General features: G+C 44.9%; 1 protein-coding gene across 1 annotated transcript; it reads right to left on the bottom strand.

The window, feature by feature from the left end:
• Positions 1-1293: 1293 nt before the first annotated feature.
• LOC124006965 (hamartin-like) lies at positions 1294-23304 on the bottom strand. Its single transcript, XM_046317170.1, is given in 23 exon segments — positions 1294-3522; positions 3671-3847; positions 3998-4185; positions 4465-4524; positions 4526-4588; positions 4750-4860; positions 4958-5140; positions 5481-5647; positions 6745-6788; positions 7358-7991; positions 9325-9414; positions 9552-9642; positions 9764-9882; positions 14541-14706; positions 15352-15470; positions 15787-15965; positions 16119-16192; positions 16337-16491; positions 16646-16790; positions 16968-17120; positions 17278-17381; positions 17549-17762; positions 23009-23304. Coding segments are annotated over 22 exon segments (3828 nt in total). The 5' UTR covers positions 17658-17762; positions 23009-23304; the 3' UTR covers positions 1294-2825.
• Positions 23305-24697: the final 1393 nt, after the last annotated feature.

Below are 24697 nucleotides of genomic sequence, written 5' to 3'. Positions count from 1 at the left end.
TCACCCAAGCTTTGACGATACATGGCCCCGTCCATTGTCCCTTTGATGCAGTGAAGTTGTCCTGTCTCCTTAGCAGAAAAACACCCCCAAAGCATAATAATGTTTCCACCTCCATGTTTAACGTTGGCGATGGTGTTCTTGGGGTCATAGGCAGCATTCCTCCTCCTCCAAACACGGCGAGTTGAGTTGATGCCAAAGAGCTCCATTTGTCTCATCTGACCACAACACTTTCACCCAGTTGTCCTCTGAATCATTCAGATGTTAATTGGAAAACTTCAGACAGACATGTATATGTGCTTTCTTGAGCAGGGGGACCTTGCGGGTGCTGCAGGATTTCAGTCCTTCACGGCGCAATGTGTTACCAATTGTTTTCTTGGTGACTATGGTCCCAGCTGCCTTGAGATCATTGACAAGATCCTCCCGTGTAGTTCTGGGCTGATTCCTCACCGTTCTCATGATCATTGCAACTCCACGAGGTGAGATCTTGCATGGAGACCCAGGCCGAAGGAGATTGACAATTCTTTTGCGTTTTTCATTTGCGAATGGATTTGCAAATCACTGTTGTCACCTTCTCACCAAGCTGCTTGGCGATGGTCTTGTAGACCATTCCAGCCTTGTGTAGGTCTACAATCTTGTCCCTGACATCCTTGGAGAGCTCTTTGGTCATGGCCATGGTGGAGAGTTTGGAATCTGATTGATTGCTTCTGTGGACAGGTTTCTTTTATACTGGTAACAAACTGAGATGAGGCGCAGTCCCTTTAAGAGTGTGCTCTTCTCAGCTCGTTACCAGTATAAAAGACACCTGGGGGCCAGAAATCTTTGATTGAGAGGGGGTCAAATACTTATTTCCCTCATTAAAATGCAAATCAATAATGTTGACATGCGTTTTTCTGGATTTTTGTTGTTGTTGTTGTTATTCTGTCTCTCACTGTTCCAATAAACCTACCATTAAAATTATAGCCTGATCATTTCTTTGTCAGTGGGAAAACATACAAAAATTAGCAGGGGATCCAATACTTTTTTCACCTCACATATATATATATATATTAGTATTTACACAAATACATCCTGTAGCTCCCACTGACAGTATTTGACAATAATTGTCTATGGACTTGTTCGCTCCAATCTACCAGACTGGTTTACCTGTTGATTGAACCACTGTGGAAAAAGGCTGAGTATTTAGAACAACAGCGCTCTCTAGTGGGGAATGAGAAAATTGTTTAGGGGTCAGTTTGAGCCTTGAAGTAGAGTTGTGTGACTATAGATAATCAAATGAAAAACACTCAGAGGATCTGTAGTGCAAAACATTGAAGACAATTTTTATTGTTCACAGTTAAACGCAAGCAACTGCTTTTAAAGAACTTTGTTTTTTCAAAATCTCCAGCTCCAAAAGGAATCCCAGGTCAAGCTTTCCATTCAGTCCACGCTTGATTGGACCTTCTATCTTGGGTTTGTTGTAGCCCCTACTACTATACTGTTGGCATTAAAGTGGATTGTTGAACATGCTTTAGATAGCAAGGCAGAGGGAATAACAGCTGAAGTTCAGTGGACAACAGGATTTCTGACCATTTAAAACACATGGAAGAACCCAAAGGAAAGAGGCAATTCTGACTGTCATTGGTCAGTAGGACCAATAAGAATCAATTGGCAGAGACTTGTTTTTTCTTTTCAGACTCTAGCTATGACAAGAGGATGACACATGCAAACCTTTTATACAGCAATCAGCCCTTTTGAGAGACACCCAGATACCGAACTAGAATAGGAGCACTTGGTGAGGTCAATGAGTCATTTTGAAATGGTTGTATTCTATATCTGGTAAATGTTTGGCACCGTCTTTCTGTACACTTCCGGTTAGTGAACTTAAACAGAAAGTACTGCTGCACACAGGTTGATGTACTGCAAATTTGTCAGAATTAACATAACAAGTCCGATTTAAAGTCAGGATAAGTGATTATCAGCCACATTAGTTGCAGAAAGTTACAAGTACTTTAAGTATCATATTTTTCACTACTCATAAAGAAAACAAACATTTCTAAATGATTGCAACATGACTTAAACATACACTTGCATGCATGCATACACTCTCCCTCAACACATACTAAAGGTCCTTTCTGTCAGGAACATAATGAAACCAGCATGGGGGGGAAAAAAAACAACAATCCTCCTCCTATATTTTATCTACAATGAAACAGTCAAACTCCCACATTCCTCCCCAAGCATAGCAGAGGAGTTGGACTCATTGATAACAATCTCATACTTGGCACAGCTACTCCCCGAGCCTTGAGGATCACACCACCCCGACCCAACTCCTTCACACATCACCAGTACAGGTGCTCAAGACAATAGCCAACCAAAACCAGGCTTTCATAACCACCCCTTTCTCACACTCTACAAGACTAATACATACGAATGAAAAGGCCCTCAAACTTTTCTTAGTGTTTTATACTTGTTTTGAACCCAATATGGCGTATTCTTATAACTTCAAACAACAAATTTGGAACTAGGGTCTCTATTTATATGAAATTGTCTCCGGAAAAAAATAACTCCCTGCTGTCTAAGTATATAAAATGCCTAAGTACAACTGCAGTCAGACCAGATAGATAATGTGGTCGATGCTGGTAGATTGTAAAATGACCTTATTTAAACCTTCCTTCATTCCCATCTTTACATCTGGGATTAAATCAAATCAGTGGTTCAAATCCTGTTGTCCACTTGAGGGAATGGGATAACACTGAATTTAACAGAGCTTTGTCTTCAACTCTTACGGTTCTACTGCTTGTAGCTCTTGCTCCAGACAACCTCTTCTCTCGCAGTTTGGTGCCTCTTTAACTGTGCTCTTGTTGTGTTTCGTTGTAGTCCATGATCCTAAATTGCTGTTGCTGTCTGGGTTGTGCTTCGCTGGCCATTGCCACTGCCCCTCCCCTTGCTCCTCCCATTTCCCTCGTAGGACTCTCCTGCTTGATAGCCCTTTGCCTGGTTTCAGGTGGGTGCTCCTTGGCAGGCACAGTGAGAGGGGCCCCTACTATAGAGGCAGGGACAAGGGGAGGGGTAGGGGCAGGGACAGGGACAGGGACAGAGACAGGATATGTCAGAGCATTCCCCAGTGGGGGAAATAAGGGCTCCACACACAGCTCAGTCTTCAGGCCCTGTGAAAGGCCGGCCAGGTGGGGGGGCTCCTCTTCACACTGGCTTTCGCTCTTGTTCCGGAACAGCTCCCGCGCCCTCATGCCCAGGAAGCTGTTGGCGCTGGGGTAGGAGCCAACGGTGAGGGGGACGGCGTCAGGGGGCAGCGGGGTGGCGGCCAGGGTTGCATGGGGACGGGAAGAGGGCTCCACAAGGAGAGGCGGGGGGATGTCCTGGGTGCTGCTGGCAGAGTTGACAGGGGGAGCTTTAGGTGAGTTGTTCGCCTCTGGTTGCCCTGGCAATAAAGTGCTGCCGTTGCCCCGTGGAGACTGATATGGTCTGCTGTCATCAGAACACTCATTGGTTCCCAATGTGACAGGTCCATCTGGTTCCATGATACTGCCATTACCATAGTGACAGAGGAAAACATGGAGGGTGATTACTTTAATATACATTTGGCTTCCAATGGCACAAATACACATTTCTGCATGTGAATACACAGCAATAAAATAAGAAAATGTAACTAACAGTTTGACAGCCATCTTACCAAGAGTCTATAGGAGGACCAGGATCGGTACTGCTGCCCCCTGCTGCTGAGGGTGTGGCAAGGCAGGCCTGACCCTCCATCTCTAGTCTGCTATAGAGGTGCAGCAGCTCCGTCTGCAGGAGCTGCGTCGCTCTCCTCTGGGCCTGGTACCTGCTCTCTGACGCCTGCAGCTCGCCCCTGCACAGACCGATGGATATGTTCCTGTCACACACTCAGAGACACGCTGCTATGCTAACACACATTTGTACAGAAAAACACAATCCAAACGGCTTTGACGCAAATAAGTCCGAGGCCTTTTTTCCACCTCTAAACCCAGAGCGCACATACTTGGCCCGGCCCTTGACATCCTCCAGGAACTTCTTCTGCTCCACGACGAGGTGTTCCTTCTTGGTGAGCTGAGTCTCCAGCTCGCCCACCCTCTGCTGCGCTGCCTCCAGCTTCTGGCCCTGCTGCAGCAGGCTCTGCCTCAGCCGCTCAACCTCCTTCCCCCAGGACGCCTGCACCATCTGGGCCTCCTGCAGGGATAGCGAGATGGTGGTGGCGACAGGGGACTGTAAAACTAGTTTGGTATCTATAAGTTGTTGGTCTTTTCCAAATACATACGTATGGGAACAGACCTCAGACAACTTTTACTACAATGGAACACAATATGGAAGACTGTTATTCTCTTATGGTGGTTACAGAAAGAGAAATCCATAGCAACATTTCACTGATTCAGATTCGACACATGCTCTACTATCGAGTCGGTTATTCCCCCCCCCCCCCCCCCGTCGGTGGCCCTTGGCCCCCCCTACCTTGGTGTTGTCTGATCCCGTGTGCTGCTGCTGCAGTACATCCAGCTTGTGGGCCTCCCCCCAGGAGCAGCAGCTGCTTGTTCAGGAAACTCATCTGCTGCTGGGTGCTCTCACTGGTGCTCAGCTGAAGAACACACATAACCAATCAGAAGGAAGACAAACTCCACAAAGCACTCTGTTTGGTTGATTTATGGAAACCAAAACACCAAGCTTCTTAGTCCTTTAATCTATGCACATAAAGACTGATACTTTACAGAGCAAGTAGAGCTAGGTGAAGTGCCTCACCTTGATGGTCATCTGGTTGAGAAGGTGCCCTGTGTGACACACCTTGTTGTTGGCTCTCTGTAGATCTGCCTCCAGGTCATTCATCTTCTTCTGATACTCATTCAACAGACTCTGGAGAGGACATTCCAGAGCAGAGATAATTCAACACAGTGCATGGAAGGACTTGATATACGGTATTCCGTGTGTGTAAATGTGGTCATGAGTCTACCTGCAGTTCCTGGTTCTTGGTGTAGTAGTCGTCCCGGCCCTGTTGTAGCTGGCGGACCTGGCTGTGTAGTCTGGTGACCACGGTCTCTCGGTCGTCCCACAGCTGTCTGCAGCGCTGCTGCTCCACCTGCAGACTCTCCTTCAGAGTCACCACGTCCACACTCTGCAGGTTCAGCTGGTCCTTCTGCAGGCAGACACACAAAACAGGGAGCCAGGATGACACACCACTCACTGTTTCTGAAGTAATCTACAATGGTCATATGATTTAATAAAACAGTTTTTTTTTCTCTCCACCACATGCAACACAGGAAAACCTACAATACTCTACTGAACCCTCACATGCATGTGTGAGTGAACACAACCAAGTCGGCGAGTGAAATGGGTCAAGAGCAGGCGCCTGCTTCTGTCGGATTCTTTGAATGATAACCGCTTTGGCAGTCAGGGAGGTTGGAATCTCCAAACAGATTTGCGCTGGTTCTGAGAAGCTACGGGACAAATCCAGGGAAGGGAGGAACGTTCATTACCATAGCGTTGTTCTGCTCTTCCAGTGCGGTGGCGTTGATGACGCGGCGCAGTAGACGGCGGTTGCGGACGGCGTGCTGTTCCCTCTTGTAGCGCTCGTACAGCAGCTGGCTGTGCAGCAGGAGCAGCTGGCTACGCAACGTGTGCAGCTCGTCCAGCGGAGCAGAGCCTGGGGCAGGGAGGACAGGCACACAGAGGGTTAATGACCAGGAAAATGGTGTGGTCATAGACCGATAAATCAGGATAATAGACTATTTACACGGAGTGTACCAAACATGACGAACACTTAATATTGAGTTGCTCGATTGTATTTCTGAACTTATTTCTGATTATTATTACTACAGTTCCATCTCTCCCTCTACTGCTATTATGGGCTAAAATATATTGGACATGGATTATTCATCATCTTTTATTAAAGCTGTATGACTAGTGCACTCTATGTAGTCAAACTAACAGAGGAAAGAGGGAACTGAGTAGGTGTACAGAAAATAAACTGCCAGATAACATTATGAGAATTTTACACCGAGGCCTCAGTCATTCCGGGAGCTCATGGGGGAGTTGACTTCACAATCACTTATATATTACTTCTATAAGTTGTATAAGCAGGGGATCTTATTCAATTCCAATATTTGGCAAGCGGAGAGGGAGTTTTGGCCCAGACAAGGCTGTTATACAGTGATCAGCAGCTGGAGATGGTTAAGACAGAGCCCCTTGTACCCATCCAGAGAGGATCGGATTCTCACATAGCATCTAGGATCATGTGAACTCTGCTTGTCTTTATTATTGCTATTCTACCTCCAAGGTACTTAATGAGTCCAGGTTTTTTTCCAGGATCCAGGAAAAGGGGCTTAGCTGGATGCCGTGTTTTTGGAATATTTTATACAAAAATTATCCATGACTGTCCAGCTTTTACTTTGGTGATTGAGAACTAACAAAGATGATATTAGAGAAGAAACTAAATGTCCACATCCTTTCTACATACTTTATATCAGGTTTTAGTTGTTTAAGTTTACTGAAAGCGTTTCCATCCCGAAAATGTATAATAATAAAACAAACGTTTCAGAAGCCCACCAAAGGATTTCAATGGCAGAAAAGTGTGAGCATATTGTCAAATGCCCTCTGTTTCTGCATGATGTAGGAAAACTACATTGTAGTCATTGTATGGTAAACACATCATGAGGCCTACATAGCCTGAAAGCTTTCAGAGATCCCCTATTGCACTAGCTAGTCCAGTGTTCCTGCAGTGCTCTGGTGCTGGTTCTATACCTCCAAAATGTGTCCAGTCAGCTGACTTGCTTGGCAAGGGTAATCTGTAAGAGAAAAGAAAAAAGGGGCAGCTCAACAGGGGCAGCATTGGGACAGTACATCAGACCCCATATAAAAAAAAGACCCGAATGGTAGAGCCCAGCCTTCTCGACCCATCTGGGCTTGGACACACTTGTGTGTAGGGTCTCTGTCCCAGTGAATTACATCCCTCAAACAGGGCATGGTCAGCCATTCATCTTTGGGGAAGATACTAAAGAGGTGTGGGGGGGGGGGGGGGGACGTGCAAAGCCAGATAGTTCTGTACAGCACGCCAACTCTGCTGAGTTGGTGTGTGTGTGTGTGTGTGTGTGTGGTGTGGAATGTGTCAGACAAAGCATGTAGTTCTCCACTGAGCATTTCCTGTGGGCTATGGCAGTGGACTGGAAAGAACCCAGCGAGGTTCACATCACATACACTCAGTCTTCCCCTTGCGTCCAACACATACAGCACACAGAAACCCATGTTCTTGGACTAGGTACTAAGACAACCCATTAATGGTTTTGATAGAGACCGATTGGCATAAAGTTGATCAGACAGTTGTGACCGGATAGATATTAAAAGCTGGGCCCCTCACCTCTTGAGCACCTTGTCGTGGGTGTCGCTGCCCTGCTGAACAAGGTGATCTAGTACCTCCAGGGGGGAAGCAGTCACCATCCCCTCGCCCTCCTCCTCCTCCCTGTCCTCCAGTCCTTCCTGCTGCTGGCACATCCTCTCCAGGGCAGCTCTGCCCCAGGCTTCCGACGTCCTCCTCCCAACGAAGAGGGATGCAGCCCGGGGCAGAGCCAGGTCAAACAGGGCCTCGTAGGGCAGGGAGGGGTTCTTCATTGGGCGGCTTGGCGAGAAAAGGCCACTGAACTTGGCCACCTCATCCTCCAGGGCAGAGAGGCTCTGGTGGAGAGGGTGTTGGATGGGGCTAAAAGGACACACTGGTTCAATAGACCAGGACTGGTCCAGGACCGAGCCCCTACTACTGTCCCCACCTCCACCAGTAGCCCCCTGAGCATTCTCCAGTGCATTGTCCGAGGTCGACACAGCATTGTGGGGGTCCTGGGGCGGCACGGGGCCGCCCAGTGGGGGGTTGGGCAGGGGCTTCTCCTGGGTACCCGTCAGGGTCTCGGTGGTGCGATAGAACGGGGAGTCAAAGACCCTCAGGCCGGCCAAGTCCTGCATGTCCTCCGTGATTTTCAGGAGCTCCTCTGAGATGGCAGCTGGTGAGTTTTTGGAGAAGTAAAAACGGGAGACATGAGGCTTGTAGTGGAACAGGCTTTTGAGTCATTGGTGACTATTTCTATGAAATGTACACACACACACAAAAGTATATGGACACAGCTTCAAATTAGTGGATTCGGCTAGTTCAGCCACACCCGTTACTGACAGGTGTATAAAATCGAGCACACAGGCACGCAATCTCCATAGACCAACATTGGCAATAGAATGGCCTCACTGAAGAGCTTAGTGACTTTCAACATGACACCGTCATAGGATGCCACCTTTCCAACAGGTCAGTTCGTCAAATGTCTGCCCTGCTAGAGCTGCCCCGGTCAACTGTAAGTGCCGTTATTGTGAAGTGGAAACATCTAGAGGCAACAACGGCTCAGCCGCAAATTTGTTGGCCACACAAGCTCACAGAACGGGACCGCCGAGTGCTGAAGCGTGTAAAAATTGTCTGTCCTTGGTTGCAACACACACACACACAGAGTTCTAAACGGCATCTGGAAGCAACGTCAGCACAAGAACTGTTCGTTGGGAGCTTCATGAAATGGGTTTCCATGGCCGAGCAGCCACACACAAGCCTAAGATCACCATGTGCAATGCCAAGCGTCAGCTGGAGTGGTGTAAAGCTTGGACTCTGGAGCTGTGAAAACACGTTCTCTGGAGTGTTGAATAACTGTTCACCATCTGGCAGTCCAACAGACCAATCTGGGTTTGGCAGATGCCAGGAGAACGCTACCTTCCCCAATGCATAGTGCCAACTGTCAAGTTTGGTGGAGGAGGAATAATGGTCTGGGGCTGTTTTTCCAGGCCCCTTAGTTCCGGTAAAGAAAAATCTTAGCGCTACAGCACACAACGACATTCTAGAAGATTGGACTCTGGAGCAACTTGGTGACAAAAGTTTGGGGAAGGTTCTTTCCAGTTTCAGTATGACAATTCCCCTGTGCACGAAGCGAGTTCCAAACAGAAATGGTTTGTCGAGTTTGGTGTGGAAGAACTTGACTAGCCTGCACAGAGTCCTGACCGTGGGGTCACCCATGAATTGGAATGCTGCCTGCAAGCCAGGCCTAATATCAGTGCCCGACCTCATGACTGAATGGAAACAAGTCCCCGCAGCATCTAGTGGAAAGCCTTCCCATAAGAGTAGAGGCTGTTATAGCAGCAAGGGGGGGGGGGCGTCTCATTCCATGATTTTGGAATGAGATGGTCGACGAGCAGTGTCCACATACTTTTGGTCATGTAGTGTATATGGTTCACTCTCATTCAACTGAAATGTTATGTCAACCTCATTTAGACCAGCACACTCCCATTCTCAATCCTTGTACTCACCCTCTTCCCCCTCCTTCTCTGTCCTCTGCTGAAGCTCCTGCTCCTTCATAAAGACTGACAGCGTCTTGGAAACGGTCTCACCACCACAATCTAGTATGCAAAAGACAGCATAAACATTGTTTTATGTAAAACCGAGAACATGGACTGACAATGTTTAAAAACCAAGGACTTTGCAAAAAGCATACAAATTGTAATATCCCTTTCCACATTTTTTCATGACGACTGACCTCTGTTGATGACTTCTCCCCCCTTTTCAGGATCTCCGATTGGTTCCTGCCTCACCAGGCTGGGTTTGGCTGCTTCTACAGGGTGAGCATCCTGAAAATGAACAGTTGTGTTATTCAGAAGTTATTTATTTAACAAGACCTCCCAAGTTAATCTACTTACTACACTACAAAAGGCCAGAATTCCCATTGTGGGAATGGATGTCATACTGTACCTTCTGTGGTGGACTGGTGGTGTTGGAGAGCAGGGGAGCAGGGATAGGGAAATCAGAGGGGGTGTGGGGCGGGGAGGAGGTGGCAGGAGTGCTGGAGGCAGGCATGCCTATGCCACCTGCTGACAGAACCCAGCAATTAGAAGAAAATACCAAGTAAAATGTCAGGTAGGATTAACACTAGAACTGTTAAAGCAGTCATTTTCACTGCGCATTAATATATATTTTTTTAACACTGTCATTTTTTAAGTTCCCCTCCATCCCGGACTTTTCCTGAATAAGTCTACATACGGTCAGTGTTAGAATATGAATAAAGGTAGAACCAGTTTTAGGAGGGCATGCAATTTTTATTAAATGGTTTTTCCACGTTGACCCTCCCCCCAAAAAAGTTACAAATAAAATAGGGCCTGCTCAGCTCCTTGTTCCAACAGTCGAAAGTGCCCAGCTGATAATCGGCCCGTTAACGGCCTCGAAACTGAACAGAAACTATAACGAAAATAATTTCACATAACAGATGAAAAATATTAAGTAAACTATGATGGGGGAGAATGGGTGAGTTGATGAGAGAGAGAGAAAGCGAACAATGCCTAATTATGTAATCACCAATTGTGAATGAAGAACAGGGCGGGCCATTCTATTGTAAAAAACACTGAAAAAAAAAAAAAACGCAACATGTTACAATAAAGACTTTAACGGAGTTACAGTTCATATGAAAGGAAATCAGTCAATTGACAAATTCATCGGGCCCTAATCTACGGATTTCACATGAATAAGAAACAGATATGCATGTTTTTTTTATAAAGTAGGGGCGTAAATGAGAAAACCAGTCAGTATTTGGTGTGACCACCATTTGCCTCATGCAGCATGACACATCTCATTCACATAGAGTTGATCAGGCGGTTGATTGTGGCCTGTGGAATGTTGTCCCACTCCCCTTCAAATGGCTGTGCGAAGTTGCTGGATATTGGCGGGAACAGGAACACGCTGTCGTACACGTCGATCCAGAGCATCCCAAACATGGTCAATGGGTGACATGTCTGGTGAGTATGCCAGGCCATGCAATAACATTTTCAGCTTCCAGGAATTCTATACAGATCCTTGAAATGGGGTTATGCATTATCATGCTGAAACATGTGATGGCGGCAGATGAATGGCACAACAATGGGCCTCGGGATCTTGTCATGTGCATTGATTTTTATGCATTTGTTGTCCATAGCTTATCCCTGCCCAGATCACAACCTCACCATGGGGCACTCGGTTCACAACGTTGACATCAGCAAACCGCTGGCCCACATGATGCCATTCACGCTGCCACAGTTGATAAACCAGGATTCATCTGTGAAGCGCATACTTCACCCACGTGCCACCGGCGGTGAGCCTTAGCCCACTGAAGTTGGTTGTGATGCCGAACTGCAGTCAGGTAAAGACCCTGGTTAGGATGACGAGCACGCAGATGAGCTTCCCGGAGACGGTTTCTGACAGTTTGTACAGAAATTCTTTGATTGGGCAACCAGTTTCCTCAGCTGTCCGGGTGGCTGGTCTCAGACAATCCGCAGGTGAAGAAAGCCAGATGTGAAGGTCCTGGGCTGGCATGGTTATATGTGGTCTGCGCCCGTGAGGCTGGTTGGATATACTGACAAATTCTCTAAAAAACAACATTGGGAGGCAGCTTATGGTAAAGAAATTAATATTCAATCCTTTGGACCGTGCATTTTGGTGTATTTTATTTCTAAAAAAAAAACAAGTGTTACCGTGTTCCAACACATATGCTTTCAAGTTGTAACAAAACGCAGTCCACAGAAATGTTTTATTGAACACCTGATTAAAAAACTGTTTACTTTTTACATAATCCTACTGTATTACTTGGAAAAAATAAATAAATAAGAGGCCCAGCGGTTCTAGTGTTAATAACAAAAAAATCCCCCCCTATCAAATCTATTTAAAGCACACATGTGGTAATATGCCCTTTTAAACTATTCCAGCTTTAAATCGGTTTAATAGAGAAACTGGTTCCACAACACATTTTTGAAGTGTAAAGAGACATTTCTGGTATCAAATCTGACATTCCCAAGCCACTTCGAGGTAGTGTGGGACACTTCTTCACCACATTACCCCCGCTGACTGGTACAGTGTAAAGGCAATTGCTTTCCAATGCCAGTCTATTGCTATGGTGCAGACACACATAAAGTGTGAAGGTGGCTAATTTAAGAGTACTGTCTAACAAAACAGAGGGTGTTATTTAATGGAAGCCTCTCCAACATAATCCAGGTAGAGTCTGGAATTCCCCAGGGCAGCCGTCTAGGCCCCTTACTTTTTTCAAACTTAACTATACATACCACTGGCATTGAGTAAATCCAGTGTGTCTACGTATGTAGATTACTACACAGCGAGTGAAATCACTGGAACACTTAGAGCTGCAGTTCATTTTAGAATGAGTGGCAAGGAATAAGTTAAACCTAAATATTAAAAAATAAATAAAAGCATTGTATTTGGGACAAATCATTCACTAAACCACAATCTTGTAATATATCATTTGGAAATTGAGCAAAATGAGGTGACTGAACCACTTGGAGTAACCCTGGATTGTGTACGGTCATGGTCAAAACCTGTTGATACAACAGTACCTGAGATGGGGAGAAGTCTGTCCATATAAAGCCCTGCTCTGCCTTTTTAACGAGGCAGGACCAACAGGCTCTAGTCGTGTGGTCAGGTGCCACAAAGAGGGACCTCAGAAAATTACAATTGGCTCAGAACAGGGCCGCATGGCTGGCCCTTAAATGTACATGGAAAGCTAACAATAATATACATTTAAAATCTCTCATGGCACAAAGTGGCAGAGACTTCATCACTACTTGTTTTTGTAAGAAGTGTTGACATGCTAAATGCACTGAGGTGTCTGTATAAACTACTAGCACACAGCCATGCATACCCCACAAGACATGCCACCAGAGGTCTCTTCATAAGTCCAGAACAGACTATGGGAGACACACAGTACTACATAGAGCCATGACTACATGGAACTCTATTCCACATCAGGTAACTGATGCAAGCAGTAGAATCAGATTTTTTTTTTTTTTACATAAAAATATACCTTATGGAAAAGCGGGGACTGAGGACACACACAGATGTTGTATTGTAAATATATGATCGTGGAGTATTTTATTTGACCTTTAACTAGATAAGAACAAATAATTATTTTCAATGACGGCCTAGGAACAGTGGGTTAACTGCGTTGTTCAGGGGCAGAACGACAAGATTTTTACCTCGTCAGCTCGGGGATTCGATCTTGCAACCTTTCGGTTACTAGTCCAATGCTCTAACCACTAGGCTACCTGCCACCCTATAGTAGTGGCCTGAGGGAACACAATACATGTATTGGGTAAAGTGTTATGAAATGTCGTAATATTTTAAACTTTATAACTGCCTTAACGTTGCAGGATCCCAGGAAGAGTAGGTGCTGCCATGGCAGGAACTAATGGGGATCCATAATAAACTCCAGGAAGAGTAGGTGCTGCCTTGGCAGGAACTAATGGGGATCCATAATAAACCCCAGGAAGAGTAGCTGCTGCCTTGGCAGGAACTAATGGGGATCCATAATAAACCCCAGGAAGAGTAGGTGCTGCCATGGCAGGAACTAATGGGGATCCTTAATAAACCCCAGGAAGAGTAGCTGCTGCCTTGGCAGGAACTAATGGGGATCCATAATAAACCCCAGGAAGAGTAGGTGCTGCCATGGCAGGAACTAATGGGGATCCATAATAAACCCCAGGAAGAGTAGGTGCTGCCTTGGCAGGAACTAATGGGGATCCTTAATAAACCCCAGGAAGAGTAGGTGCTGCCTTGGCAGGAACTAATGGGGATCCTTAATCAATACAAAATAGTGTAAACAGAAAAGACAGATCGTACGTCATAGTATAAAGCTGTAAAGATGCATGTTGGGATCATTTTCTACAGCATATCATACAAATCAATGTTGTTTATTCAATCTATATCAATCCCACAACACTTAATTCAGTCAAGGGAACCATTAGTTATCGATCTGATAAAGATGAGCAAAAAAATAAATACTGAGCCATTTTGTATGCAAAAAGGGGGGGGAAATTATATTTTATGCTAACAACTGCTCAGAGAAATATTTTGTAGTCAAACTTATTGGCACCCCTGTTTTCAACACACCCTGCGAGGGTAAAGACAGACCGTTTCTCAAATCTTTTATGAGATTGGGGAACACATTGGGAGGGATATTAGACTATTGGTCCTGCAGGGGCCCTTGTTAAGCTCAACAGCATCATGAACTTTACCAAGTAGCCAAAAAGCTGGTTGCCTCTGCCAGGAGGATGACACATGGCCGCAAGTGAATCTTTCAACAAGACAATCATCCCAAGTACTAATCAAAACCCAAGTTTAGTCTCCAGACTTGAACCCCATTGTAAACCTGTGGTTTGAATTGAAGAGGGCAGTCCATAAGAACAGATGAAGGATATCAATGATCTGGAAAGATTATGTATGGAGGAATGGTCTAAGATCCCTCCCAATGTGTACTCATATCTAATAAAACATTTATCGCAAGGGGAGGGTGTTAGTTTACTGAAAGCAGGAGAGGCAATCATTTCAAACCCTATATTTATGTATTACGGTACTTGTTAAACAAAACAAAAAGTGCATACAAAATATCTCAGTATTTGTATTATTTATTTTAGTATTTGTTGCTCCTCTTCATCAAGGGTACAAATAATAATGGACCCGACTATGTTGTAATAGTTGAATGATCCCTTGTCACCTGATGTGCTGTGGACACGGGGGCCTGGGAGGTGAGAGGCACTATGGGAGAGCTCTTGGTTGGGTGACATGCCCCTAGAGGAAGGGGGAGTGGCCATGCCACACTGGGAGGAAGGGCTCCAAAGTTCCTTCACCCCACAGGTGGAGTCAGGTTCACAGCTAGAGTTCTATAGGAAGACATTCACAATGTTACAGGTTAAGTGATAATTACACATAATTATACTGAAATGTTTGATAATGACAGATGTAGTATACAATTGTATCTGTAAATTAGGTTAGTGTTTTCCGGGATCTCAGTTTCCTACCGACGAATCCTCAGACAACACCAGAACCCCCTGCGTGGGTGGTTCACAAAGAGAGGGACAGACAGCGTCGCCAGGGCAACCAGCTCCTGTGACAGACCATAGTAGAGTGGCAGGGCGGGGGCATGTTTTCTGCTTTCTAAGGCCTGACACCACCGCCCGCGCCGATGATTCAAAGCCCCACCTACCCACCCACTCTGAAGCGCTCCCTCCCACCACTCCTCTCTGAAATAAAGGGGGTGATTCATAGGCCCGGAGAGGGGGGAGGGGTGCAGCGAGATTAGGGACAATTGACTAACCAGCATCTGACACAGCCAATATATCAAGTGTAAACAAACTCTGCAAACCAAGAAGTGAAATAGAGAAGAAGCAGCAGATAGCAGTGGCTACCCACTCAGGCTGACAGTCTCCAACAAATCCTGTTTCCATCTAGGGACTAATCTGGACACAATTACTATAGGTCAGTGCAGTGAAATGTTGTGCAACAGAAATGCTGTGTGACTGTGTTACCTGACTTCTGGAGGTCTGGGGGCTGCGATACAAGGACTGTGTCCCTGAGAGAGGAGCCAGGGACAGGGGAGGTGGCAGTGGCTGGCGGGGGGTAGAGAAAGGGGTTGAAGAGGAGCTTCCTGTGGGGTGGAGAGGAACATAATCAAATCAGTCTGACTCACTGACTACCATATCCATGTGTTAAATCTTCCATTCATTCACCATTATTATCAACACCACAGTCACCTCATGACAACTCATAATTACAATCCAACTAATGAGTCTGGCAGCCAAACAACATTAGACACATTTCAGATGATTAATAGTCTGAGCATTCACATGACTCAGAAAAACAGAACACATTTTAGACATGAACAATGAACAGTGAGAACACCAATCAAACTTATGACATTCCTATCCACCAATGGGAGGCGGGGGAGGGAGGTGTGTTCTCACCATAGCTGTTGTGGAAGTCTGTGTAGGGGCTGGAGACAGACTCTTGTGGCCGAAGCTCCGGGTGGGGGTAGAAGTTCCCGGGCATGGTCGCATAGCCCTCCTCACACGACGCCTCCTTGGGGTCCAGAGACACTTTGGCACACTCTATAACGATGTCATGAATCTCAAACTTTTTCCACCTGCAGAGGTCCAGCATGGTCAATCACATTGAGGAAAACTATGTAATAATATTCATCTGTCTGTAATTTGTCAGCAGATAAGCTCTTTTTTTTGGTTGACAGAATATGGTGCAAAAACAAGTGAGTAAAGCTGGAGAGCTGTGATTGACTGACCTGGTGGGATCAAGCTCATGGTCTTTAGTTCCAGTCACTAGTTCTGGATGTATACGGACATGTTCCAGCATTGGCTGCAAAAAAAATACATAAAAAAAATATATTGGGGAAAGCACAAAGGATTAGATCAATTTCTATGGGTAGAACATCTTCCTGAAGCCAAAATCAATAGAATAAAAATCTAAATTAAAGATTGCTCAAAATCTCAACTCTTTCACCTTCACCACTTCCTCAAAGGTGTCCACGTTCTCCTTCATGTTGTAGTGGGAGCGCAGGTAGGACACAAAGTTGCAGGGGTACATGCCGTAGAGACGGTGGAAGAGCGAGTAGATACTGGCGTGTAGGTGGATGAGGTACACCTCAGAGATGTGCCCTGGGGGAAGCAAGAGTAACATGATGTCAGGTCAGAGGCAGTGTGAACAAAAACAGTCCAGCTAAAACCATGCCTGGCTCTCAACCATTTCCAATATTTTTATTGTCTTCTATCTTAATAAAATAGCTCCTCTGAGCCTTTTCTCAGGGATTACCTGGGTTCTTCAGGTTCCAGGAAGCTAGGCGACCAAAGATGTCAAAGAACTCATACAGGTGTTGTTTGCCAGCGTGGGGGATCATGGGGAGCAGAGTGATCAACACCAGGACTCCAGTTATGAGGACCACCACGTCTAAATCCGTCTGTACACAACGGGAAGAAAAACATTCAACATTAGCATACATATGAAAGATGTCCAGGACACTCGATTTAATAAGCTTGTGCTACCAAGTATTATTTTTTTTTTTTTTTTTACTTTTTAAACAAAAGCCGTCTATATAGGAGACCTCTGTGGCTAATGGCCCATCTTTCCCTCTTACCTTGAGGCATTTAAGCAGTGAGAGAAGCAGCGGGTAGCGGGCGATCTTGTGGATCCAGGACGGCTGCTTGCGGACCACATGGCCTAGCAGGGTGAGGGTAGGCAGCCGGCAGGCCTGTTTGGTCATACACTCGTTCATCTTGTCCAGTAGGTGCTGTGGTGGGTAAATTAAAAACATTGAGCTATAAGACAATCATATGTATTCATTGTTTCACAATGCATGAGTTTAAGTTGTCGAATTAACATCTGATGAAAAATGGGGTTACAGTCTCTTGCAATATAAGGTGATGGTGGGGTTCGGCAGATCTCACCTTATCATGTGGCTCTCTGACTGAGGAGAGAATATGAATGGCCTGGGCCGAATTAGTCTCCAGGAAGTAGTCCACCAGTCCATTCAGCAGCATGGCCCCTCGCTCTGCACAGAGAGGATGGAATAATTAACATAGTCCCAACATCCACATTGTGGTCCACAATATGGCTGCATAATTGAAATGACCAGAGCCCTCTAATGCAATCAGAGTACAGGATAAAAGGTTGACTGACCAAGTCCAAAAACAACTTATTAAAAAGCCAAGTTCTCACCAGTGCTGAGATGCTCATTGATCAGGCCTTTAATCTCCTCCAGTTGGTGGATGTCGGAGGACTCCAGGAGAGGGAGGAGGTCCCCTACGTTGGGCTGCTCTCTCGCCATGGTGACAGTGGTGGAGGGGGAGGTGGTGGTAGGAGGGGGTGTCTCTCACAGTGTCCTGCCTGGAGGGCTCCCTGAGCCTCCGGCCAATACAGTCTCCAGGCACCACTACAGGACAGGGCAAGCAACAGGACAGGGTCAAACCTGACTCAACACAAGTCAGAGAACTTCAGTGATATGGAGGTTATTAGATACAACTTCACACTGCCGGGATTCTAGAAAAGCATCAATTGTATTAACATATGATTATGACCCTTGTAAAGCCTAATCTTTAAAAAAGGCACAGCGCACAGACAAAATTAAGGAAAATAGCAATGTTATTAATGACACTTCTCCTACTGTAGCTAGATACATAATGGTATTATTAGGCTTGTTACAATGCATCTCCTAATTGCTAAGGGTATATACATAAAAGATAAGGCCACCGATAGGTACACAGTGTGCCTAGCACAATAGTTTCAAAGCAGTGAAACACTGACAAATTCTAATACATTTCTCGGACCCCACTTGGCCCAATGGAACAGACAAACACACAATCTTAGTCATCTCTGTGCCCACAACTTAAACAACCATGCTTCATACAAGTCAGAGAAAATAATCTCCTCTCCAGCTAAAAGCGGTTTGTCATAATATTCTGAGCGTTCACGGAATCTCTCTCAGTCTCAGTGACTCAACCGTTCAAAGGAAAAGAGGCATCCAAATCTCCAGCTGACAAGTGGGCATAAATAATTATGACAGGCAGGTCAATATCACCCGGATGTCAATCACCCATGGTCCCTGGTGGGTAGGACCGTTGGGCCAGTAACCTAAAAAGGTTGCTGGATCGAATCCCCGAGCTGACAAGGTACAAATCTGTCATTCTGCCCCTGATCAAGGCAGTTAACCCACTGTTCCCTGGGCACTGAAGATGTGGATGTCGATTAAGGCAGCCACCGCACCTCTGATTCAGAGGGGTTGGGTTAAATGCGGAAGACACAATTCAGTTGTACCTTGAACCTAGTCCCATTCCAATGCCTAGCCTATTTCTGACACTCCGTCTTGAAACTAGGCTACTCCGTTTTAATCTTTATGGTGTCAGTGTGTGGCCCTGCAGAGAAGAAAGGTTGACAGGCAGGCACAACTGTTAGCCTATAGACTACTGTTACTGAGGCTCTCTCCCACTAGTCTCCCAATGTATCAATTAGCTCCTTGGTCTTAGCATTGGTCTAGGGTTTTAATATTTGTTTTACTAGGCAAGTCAATTAAGAACAAATTATTATTTATGTTGGCCTACACCGGCCAACGCAGGGCCAATTGTGCACCGCCCTATGGGACTCCCAATCACAGCCGGTTGTGATAAAGCATGGATTTGAACCAGGGTGTCTGTAGTGACGCCTCTAGCACGGAGATGCAGTGCCTTAGACCGCTGCACCACTCGGGAGCCTAACGGGTGTGTTGAATTAGGGTGTTTTCAGTCAGTGGCACAACCAGGAACAACCCTCGGAGTGACCTCAAGCAGCAGCAGCAGCTCTGGAGAACACAAAGAGCCTTTATGCAGCCCCATGCACTTCCATGTAAACACTGGAAATTACATTTGGCTGTGTGCAAGCCGTTAAGCGCCACCCTCATTCTCTCACAAATCATTTCACAAACAAAATCCATTTGAAGCCTTAGGATCTATGGACTCAACTGGACTAGGATTTTATAATAATTCTGTCATTGATCCCTAGTCCTAACCACAATCTGCAACAATGGACCTGATTTTTTAAAAATGTCACCTTTATTTAACCAGGTAGGAGAGTTGAGAACAAGTTCTCATTTACAACTGCGACCTGGCCAAGACAAAGCAAAGCAGTGTGACAAAAACAACACAGAGTTACACATGGAATAAACAAACGTACAGTCAATAACACAATAGAAAAATCTCTATACAGTGTTTGCAAATGAAGTAAGGAGGTAAAGCAATAAATAGGCCATAGTGGCGAAGTAATTACAATTTACACTGGAGTAATATGTGCAGATGAGGATGTGCAAGTAGATATACTGGAGTGCAAAAGAGTAGAAAAACTAAAACAAATATGGGGATGAGGTAGGTAGTTGGTTGGATGGGCTATTTACAGATTGGCTGTGTACAGCTGCAGCGATTGGTAAGCTGCTCAGGTCACAGTGTTGGGTGGAATATGGGGCTTTGGTGACAAAATGGATGGCACTGTGATAGCCTACATCCAATTTGCTGAGTAGAGTTCTGGAGGCCATTTTGTAAATGACGTCACCGAAGTCAAGGATCGGTAGGATAGTCAGTTTTACGAGGGTGTGTTTGGCAGCATGAGTGAAGGAGGCTTTGTTGTGGAATAGGAAGACGATTCTGTTTAATTTTGGATAGGACATGCTTAATGAGAGTCTGGAAGGAGAGTTTACAGTCTAGCCAGACACCTAGGTATTTGTAGTTGTCCACATATTCTAAGTCAGAACCATCCAGAGCAGTGATGCTAGTCGGGCGGGTGCAGGCAGTGATCGGTTGAAAAGGATGCATTTCATTTTAATAGCATTTAAGAGCAGTTGGAGGCCCTCGGAAGGAATGTTGAATGGCATTGTAGCTCGTTTGGAGGTTTGTTAACAGTGTCCAAAGAAGGGCCAGATATATATATAGACTAGAGGTCGACCGATTATGATTTTTCAACGCCGACGCCGATTATTGGAGGACCAAAAAAGGCCGATAAAAGGCCGATCGGCCAATGTTTTTTATTTGTAATAATGACAATTACAACCATACTGAATGAACACTTATTTTAACTTAATATAATACATCAATAACATCAATTTAGCCTCAAATAAATAATGAAACATGTTCAATTTGGTTTAAATAATGCAAAAACAAAGTGTTGAAGAAGAAAGTAAAAGTGCAATATGTGCTAGCCATTTCACATTGGCTTGAAGTAATAAGCAGCGCAATGCTTGACTCACAATGAAGAGCTGCTGGCAAAACGCACAAAAGTGCTGTTTGAATGAATGCTTACGAGCCTGTGGCTGCCTACGACCGCTCAGTCAGATACTTGTATGCTCAGTCAGATTATATGCAATGCAGGACACGCTAGATAAACTAGTAATATCAACAACCATGTGTAGTTAACTAGTGATTATGATTGACTTTTATAAGAAAAGTTTAATGCTAGCTAGCAACTTACCTTGGCTTACTGCATTCGCGTAACAGGCAGTCTCCTTGTGGAGTGCAACGAGAGGCAGGTGGTTATAGCGTTGGACTAGTTAACTGTAAGGTTGCAAGAACGGTTCCCCCAAGCTGACAAGGTGAAAATCTGTTGTTCTGCCCCTGAACGAGGCAGTTAGCCCACCGTTCCGAGGCAGTCATTGAAAATAAGTATTTGTTCTTAACTGACTTGCCTAGTTAAATAAAGATTAAATAAGTGTAAAAACAGCAAATCGGCCAAATCGGTGTCCAAAAATACTGATTTCCGATTGTTATGAAAACTTAGGCCCTAATTAATAGGCCATTCCGATTAATCGGTCAACCTCTAATACAGAATGGTGTCGTCTGTGTAGAGGTGGATTAAGGAATCACCCGCAGCAAGAGCGACATCATTGATGTATACAGAGAAGAGTCGGCCTGAGAATTGAACCCTGTGGCAACCCCATAGAGACTGCCAGAGGTTCGGACAACAGGCCCACCGATTTGACACACTGAACTCTATTTGAGAAGTAGTTAGTGAACCAGACGAGGCAGTCATTAGAGAAACCACGGTTGAAGAGTCTGCCAATAAGAATACGGGGATTGGCCGAGTCAAAAGCCTTGGCCAGGTCGATGAAGACTGCTGCACAGTACCATCTTTCATCGATGGCAGTCATGATATCGGTTAGGACCTTGAGAGTGGCTGAGGTGCACCCTTGACCAGCTCGGAAACTGGATTTGCATAGCGGAGAAGGTACAGTGAGATTTGAAATGATCAGTGATCTGTTTGTTCACTTGGCTTTTGAAGAATTTAGAAAAGGCAGGGCAGGATCGATATAAGTCTGTAACAGTTTGGGTCTAAAGTGTCTCCCCCTTTGAAGAGGGGGATGACTGCGGCCGCTTTCCAATCTTGAGGAATCTCAGACGATACGAAAGAAAGGATGAACAGACTAGTAATAGGAGTTGCAACAATGGCAGCGGATAATTTTAGGAAGAGAGGGTCCTGGTTGTCTAGCCCAGCTGATTTGTACGGGTCCAGGCTTTACAGCTTTCTTAGAACATCAGCTGTCTGGATTTAGGTGAAGGAGAAGCAGGGGGGCTTGGGCCAGTTTATGCAGGGGGTGGACTTTACAGTGTCCTAAAACTTCTTGTAATTAGTGCTGCAGGATGCAAATTTCTGTTTGAAAAAGCTAGCCTTTGTTTTCCTAACTGACTGTGTATATTGGTTCCTGACTTCCCTGAAAAGTTGCATTGCTCAGGAACTATTTGATGCTAGTGCTCAGGAAGGAGGATAATGAGTTAATCTATTGCACTAAATAGCCAACTGCAAATGGACACCCTAGCCTAGTAATGCAACTTGTATCATAATTTAGAGGTGTATTGTAGCTAGATACCAAATACACTATGATATTCCTTTCTATTTACGGTTGCATATGATGAATTACCTATGGCCATCTAGTTATACAACAGAATATGCCTACAAAGTAGGAATGTGCTGTAATATAAAATGCAATGAGATATAACGTTAGCTAGCTAAATTAGTACCTATGACGCCTACGCCCCAAGCTTTTCTCAAAATGTGATACTGAAAGCAGCTGCAATATTGCAAGAAGTTGCAGCTGAATACAACAAACATATCTAGCTAGGGAACGTTACATCATTCACCTGTAACGGGCCATGTAAAAATCTATCTGCAGTCAAAAGCAAGTAGCCAAGAATTCTCAACTACAGTATCGAGGAGTTAAGTATTATTGGCTAAACGCTAGCTAGTTGCGTCGCCAGCAAGCAGACTACTGTAGCTAGCTAACGTTATCTGGAATGACCACTTACTGTCGTAAACAACTCAGGGGGAACAATGGGAAGGGCTCGGTTTGTTGTATCCGAGTATCTTACATTAGTTCAACTTGGCAAGCTGAAAACTATTTCAACAGATGCATGGTCATGAAAGTAGCTAACTAGCTATGACTCAAACCATTATTGTCATCGTCTACAGAAATAGAATTAACGTTAGCTGACAATAAATAAATAAAAGTCATTATAAACAGCTACGGCGAAGAGAAACAAAACATGCATTTGACAGTCATGAAAGAACATCAGAAACACATAATACCCACGCCTTATATTAATGACATTTTAACATCTGAAATTCACCATTATATATTTAAGTACCTCAATACATGGACCTGTTTACCTGTCAGAGTCGCTGCACTCCACAGGGCGCCGCCATCTTGAACACCTCACAGCCCCTTCCTCTGCAAGCAGCCTCCGCTGACTCGCACGCAAAGTAATCCCTGAGACATTCAGTCTCTGCAGTTGCACACTGCCTAGTCTATTTATCTAAATAACGCTACAGCTACGCTTATTCAAATTGTTCCATTCTGCTGAAATCATATTTTAGTGCACCAAACGACTAATTTCCTCACTCTACGAGAAATGAAGCATTGTTTTTCTCAGGTGGAGGGATGAGTTTGTATGTAATGCGTTTTCGCGTGACTCAGGTAGTGAGCGCATGCGCTCACCAGAATGGACACATTAGGCGTTATCTGTAGCACTGTATTGAATAACTCCAATATCATATCCCATACTCACCTCACAAATTGAAATATGCAACACAGAAATATTTTCTAAATGTTAGCTGATGGTGTTATTAGCCTACATAGGCATATTTATACAGATCAAACATTACCCAACATAAACCAAGCATTCCACTCAAAGCAGTTTTAACTACTTTTTGGGGCCCATTATTAGGATTTCATTGACTACAGTTACTACAGATATGATTAAGAAAGACTTGTGAACATCAATCTAATTCAGGAGTTCCCAACCTATTTCACACAGGGTCCCTATTTCACAACCCAAAAAATAGCTGGAAAGAGAGAAGACATGGTTTTATGTTTAACTAGGCAAGTCAGTTAAGAACAAATTATTATTTACAATGACATCCTACCAGGGAACAGTAGGTTAACTGCCTTGTTCAGGGGGATAAGGGCAGATTTTTATCTGGTCAGCTCTGGGATTCAATCCAGGAACCTTTTGGTTACTGGCACAACGCTCTATAACCACTAGGCTACCTGCTGCCCGTAAACCATGCTTCCACTCTTTCTATTAGCTTTTTATAGACACTTCATTTTATTAACTAAATTGTCTCCTGAAAAGTGCAAAGTAGGCAAGGGATAAAATACACAGTCCTGTTTACCTATTAGAGTTTCTGCAGTCCACACGTGTTATGGAACGAACAATGGCAGTATGAGATGACAGGTAGCCTAGCAGTTAGAGCGTTGGGCCAGTGATCGAAAGGGCGCTAGTTTACAATATCCTAGCCGACAAGGTGAAAACTCTTTTGAGCTGCTCTTGGCCCTTTGAGCAACGCACTTAATCCAAATTGCTTCAGGTAGACTCTGGCTTTGACCCCACTGGGATATGTATAATCCCATGTGTGATGTAGGAAAAACATAAGCAACCACAAACATTTTGGCTTGTAACCGTTGGGCAAGTAACCAAAAGGTTGCTGGTTCAAAACCTGGTGCTGACAAGATATGAAAAAAATATGTCACTGTGCCCTTGAGCAAGGCATTAAACCCCAATTGCTCCAGGGGTGGTGGACAATGGGGACCCTGGCTGTGACCCCACTCTCTTTTGGTATCTCTGGGGGAGTTGGGATATGCAAGAAAGACATTATCCACTACACAATTATGTGTAACAAGACAAATGTAAGCACCCCCCAAATTATTATCATCATCTTAGGTACATTTCTATTGTGGGGCCGTAATTGGATGACTTTTATTTTGATGACTTTTATTTTGATAGCGGATGCTGTTGAACCGGGACTGACCACAGGCACAACAGTCTCTTGCACTGACTCCCTGCATTTTACACACAT

Source organism: Oncorhynchus gorbuscha, linkage group LG20, assembly GCF_021184085.1.
Source record: "Oncorhynchus gorbuscha isolate QuinsamMale2020 ecotype Even-year linkage group LG20, OgorEven_v1.0, whole genome shotgun sequence".
Lineage (NCBI taxonomy): Eukaryota > Metazoa > Chordata > Actinopteri > Salmoniformes > Salmonidae > Oncorhynchus > Oncorhynchus gorbuscha.
The sequence above is the reverse complement of the archived record's forward strand: the minus strand, read 5'-3'. Positions and strand labels throughout refer to the sequence as shown.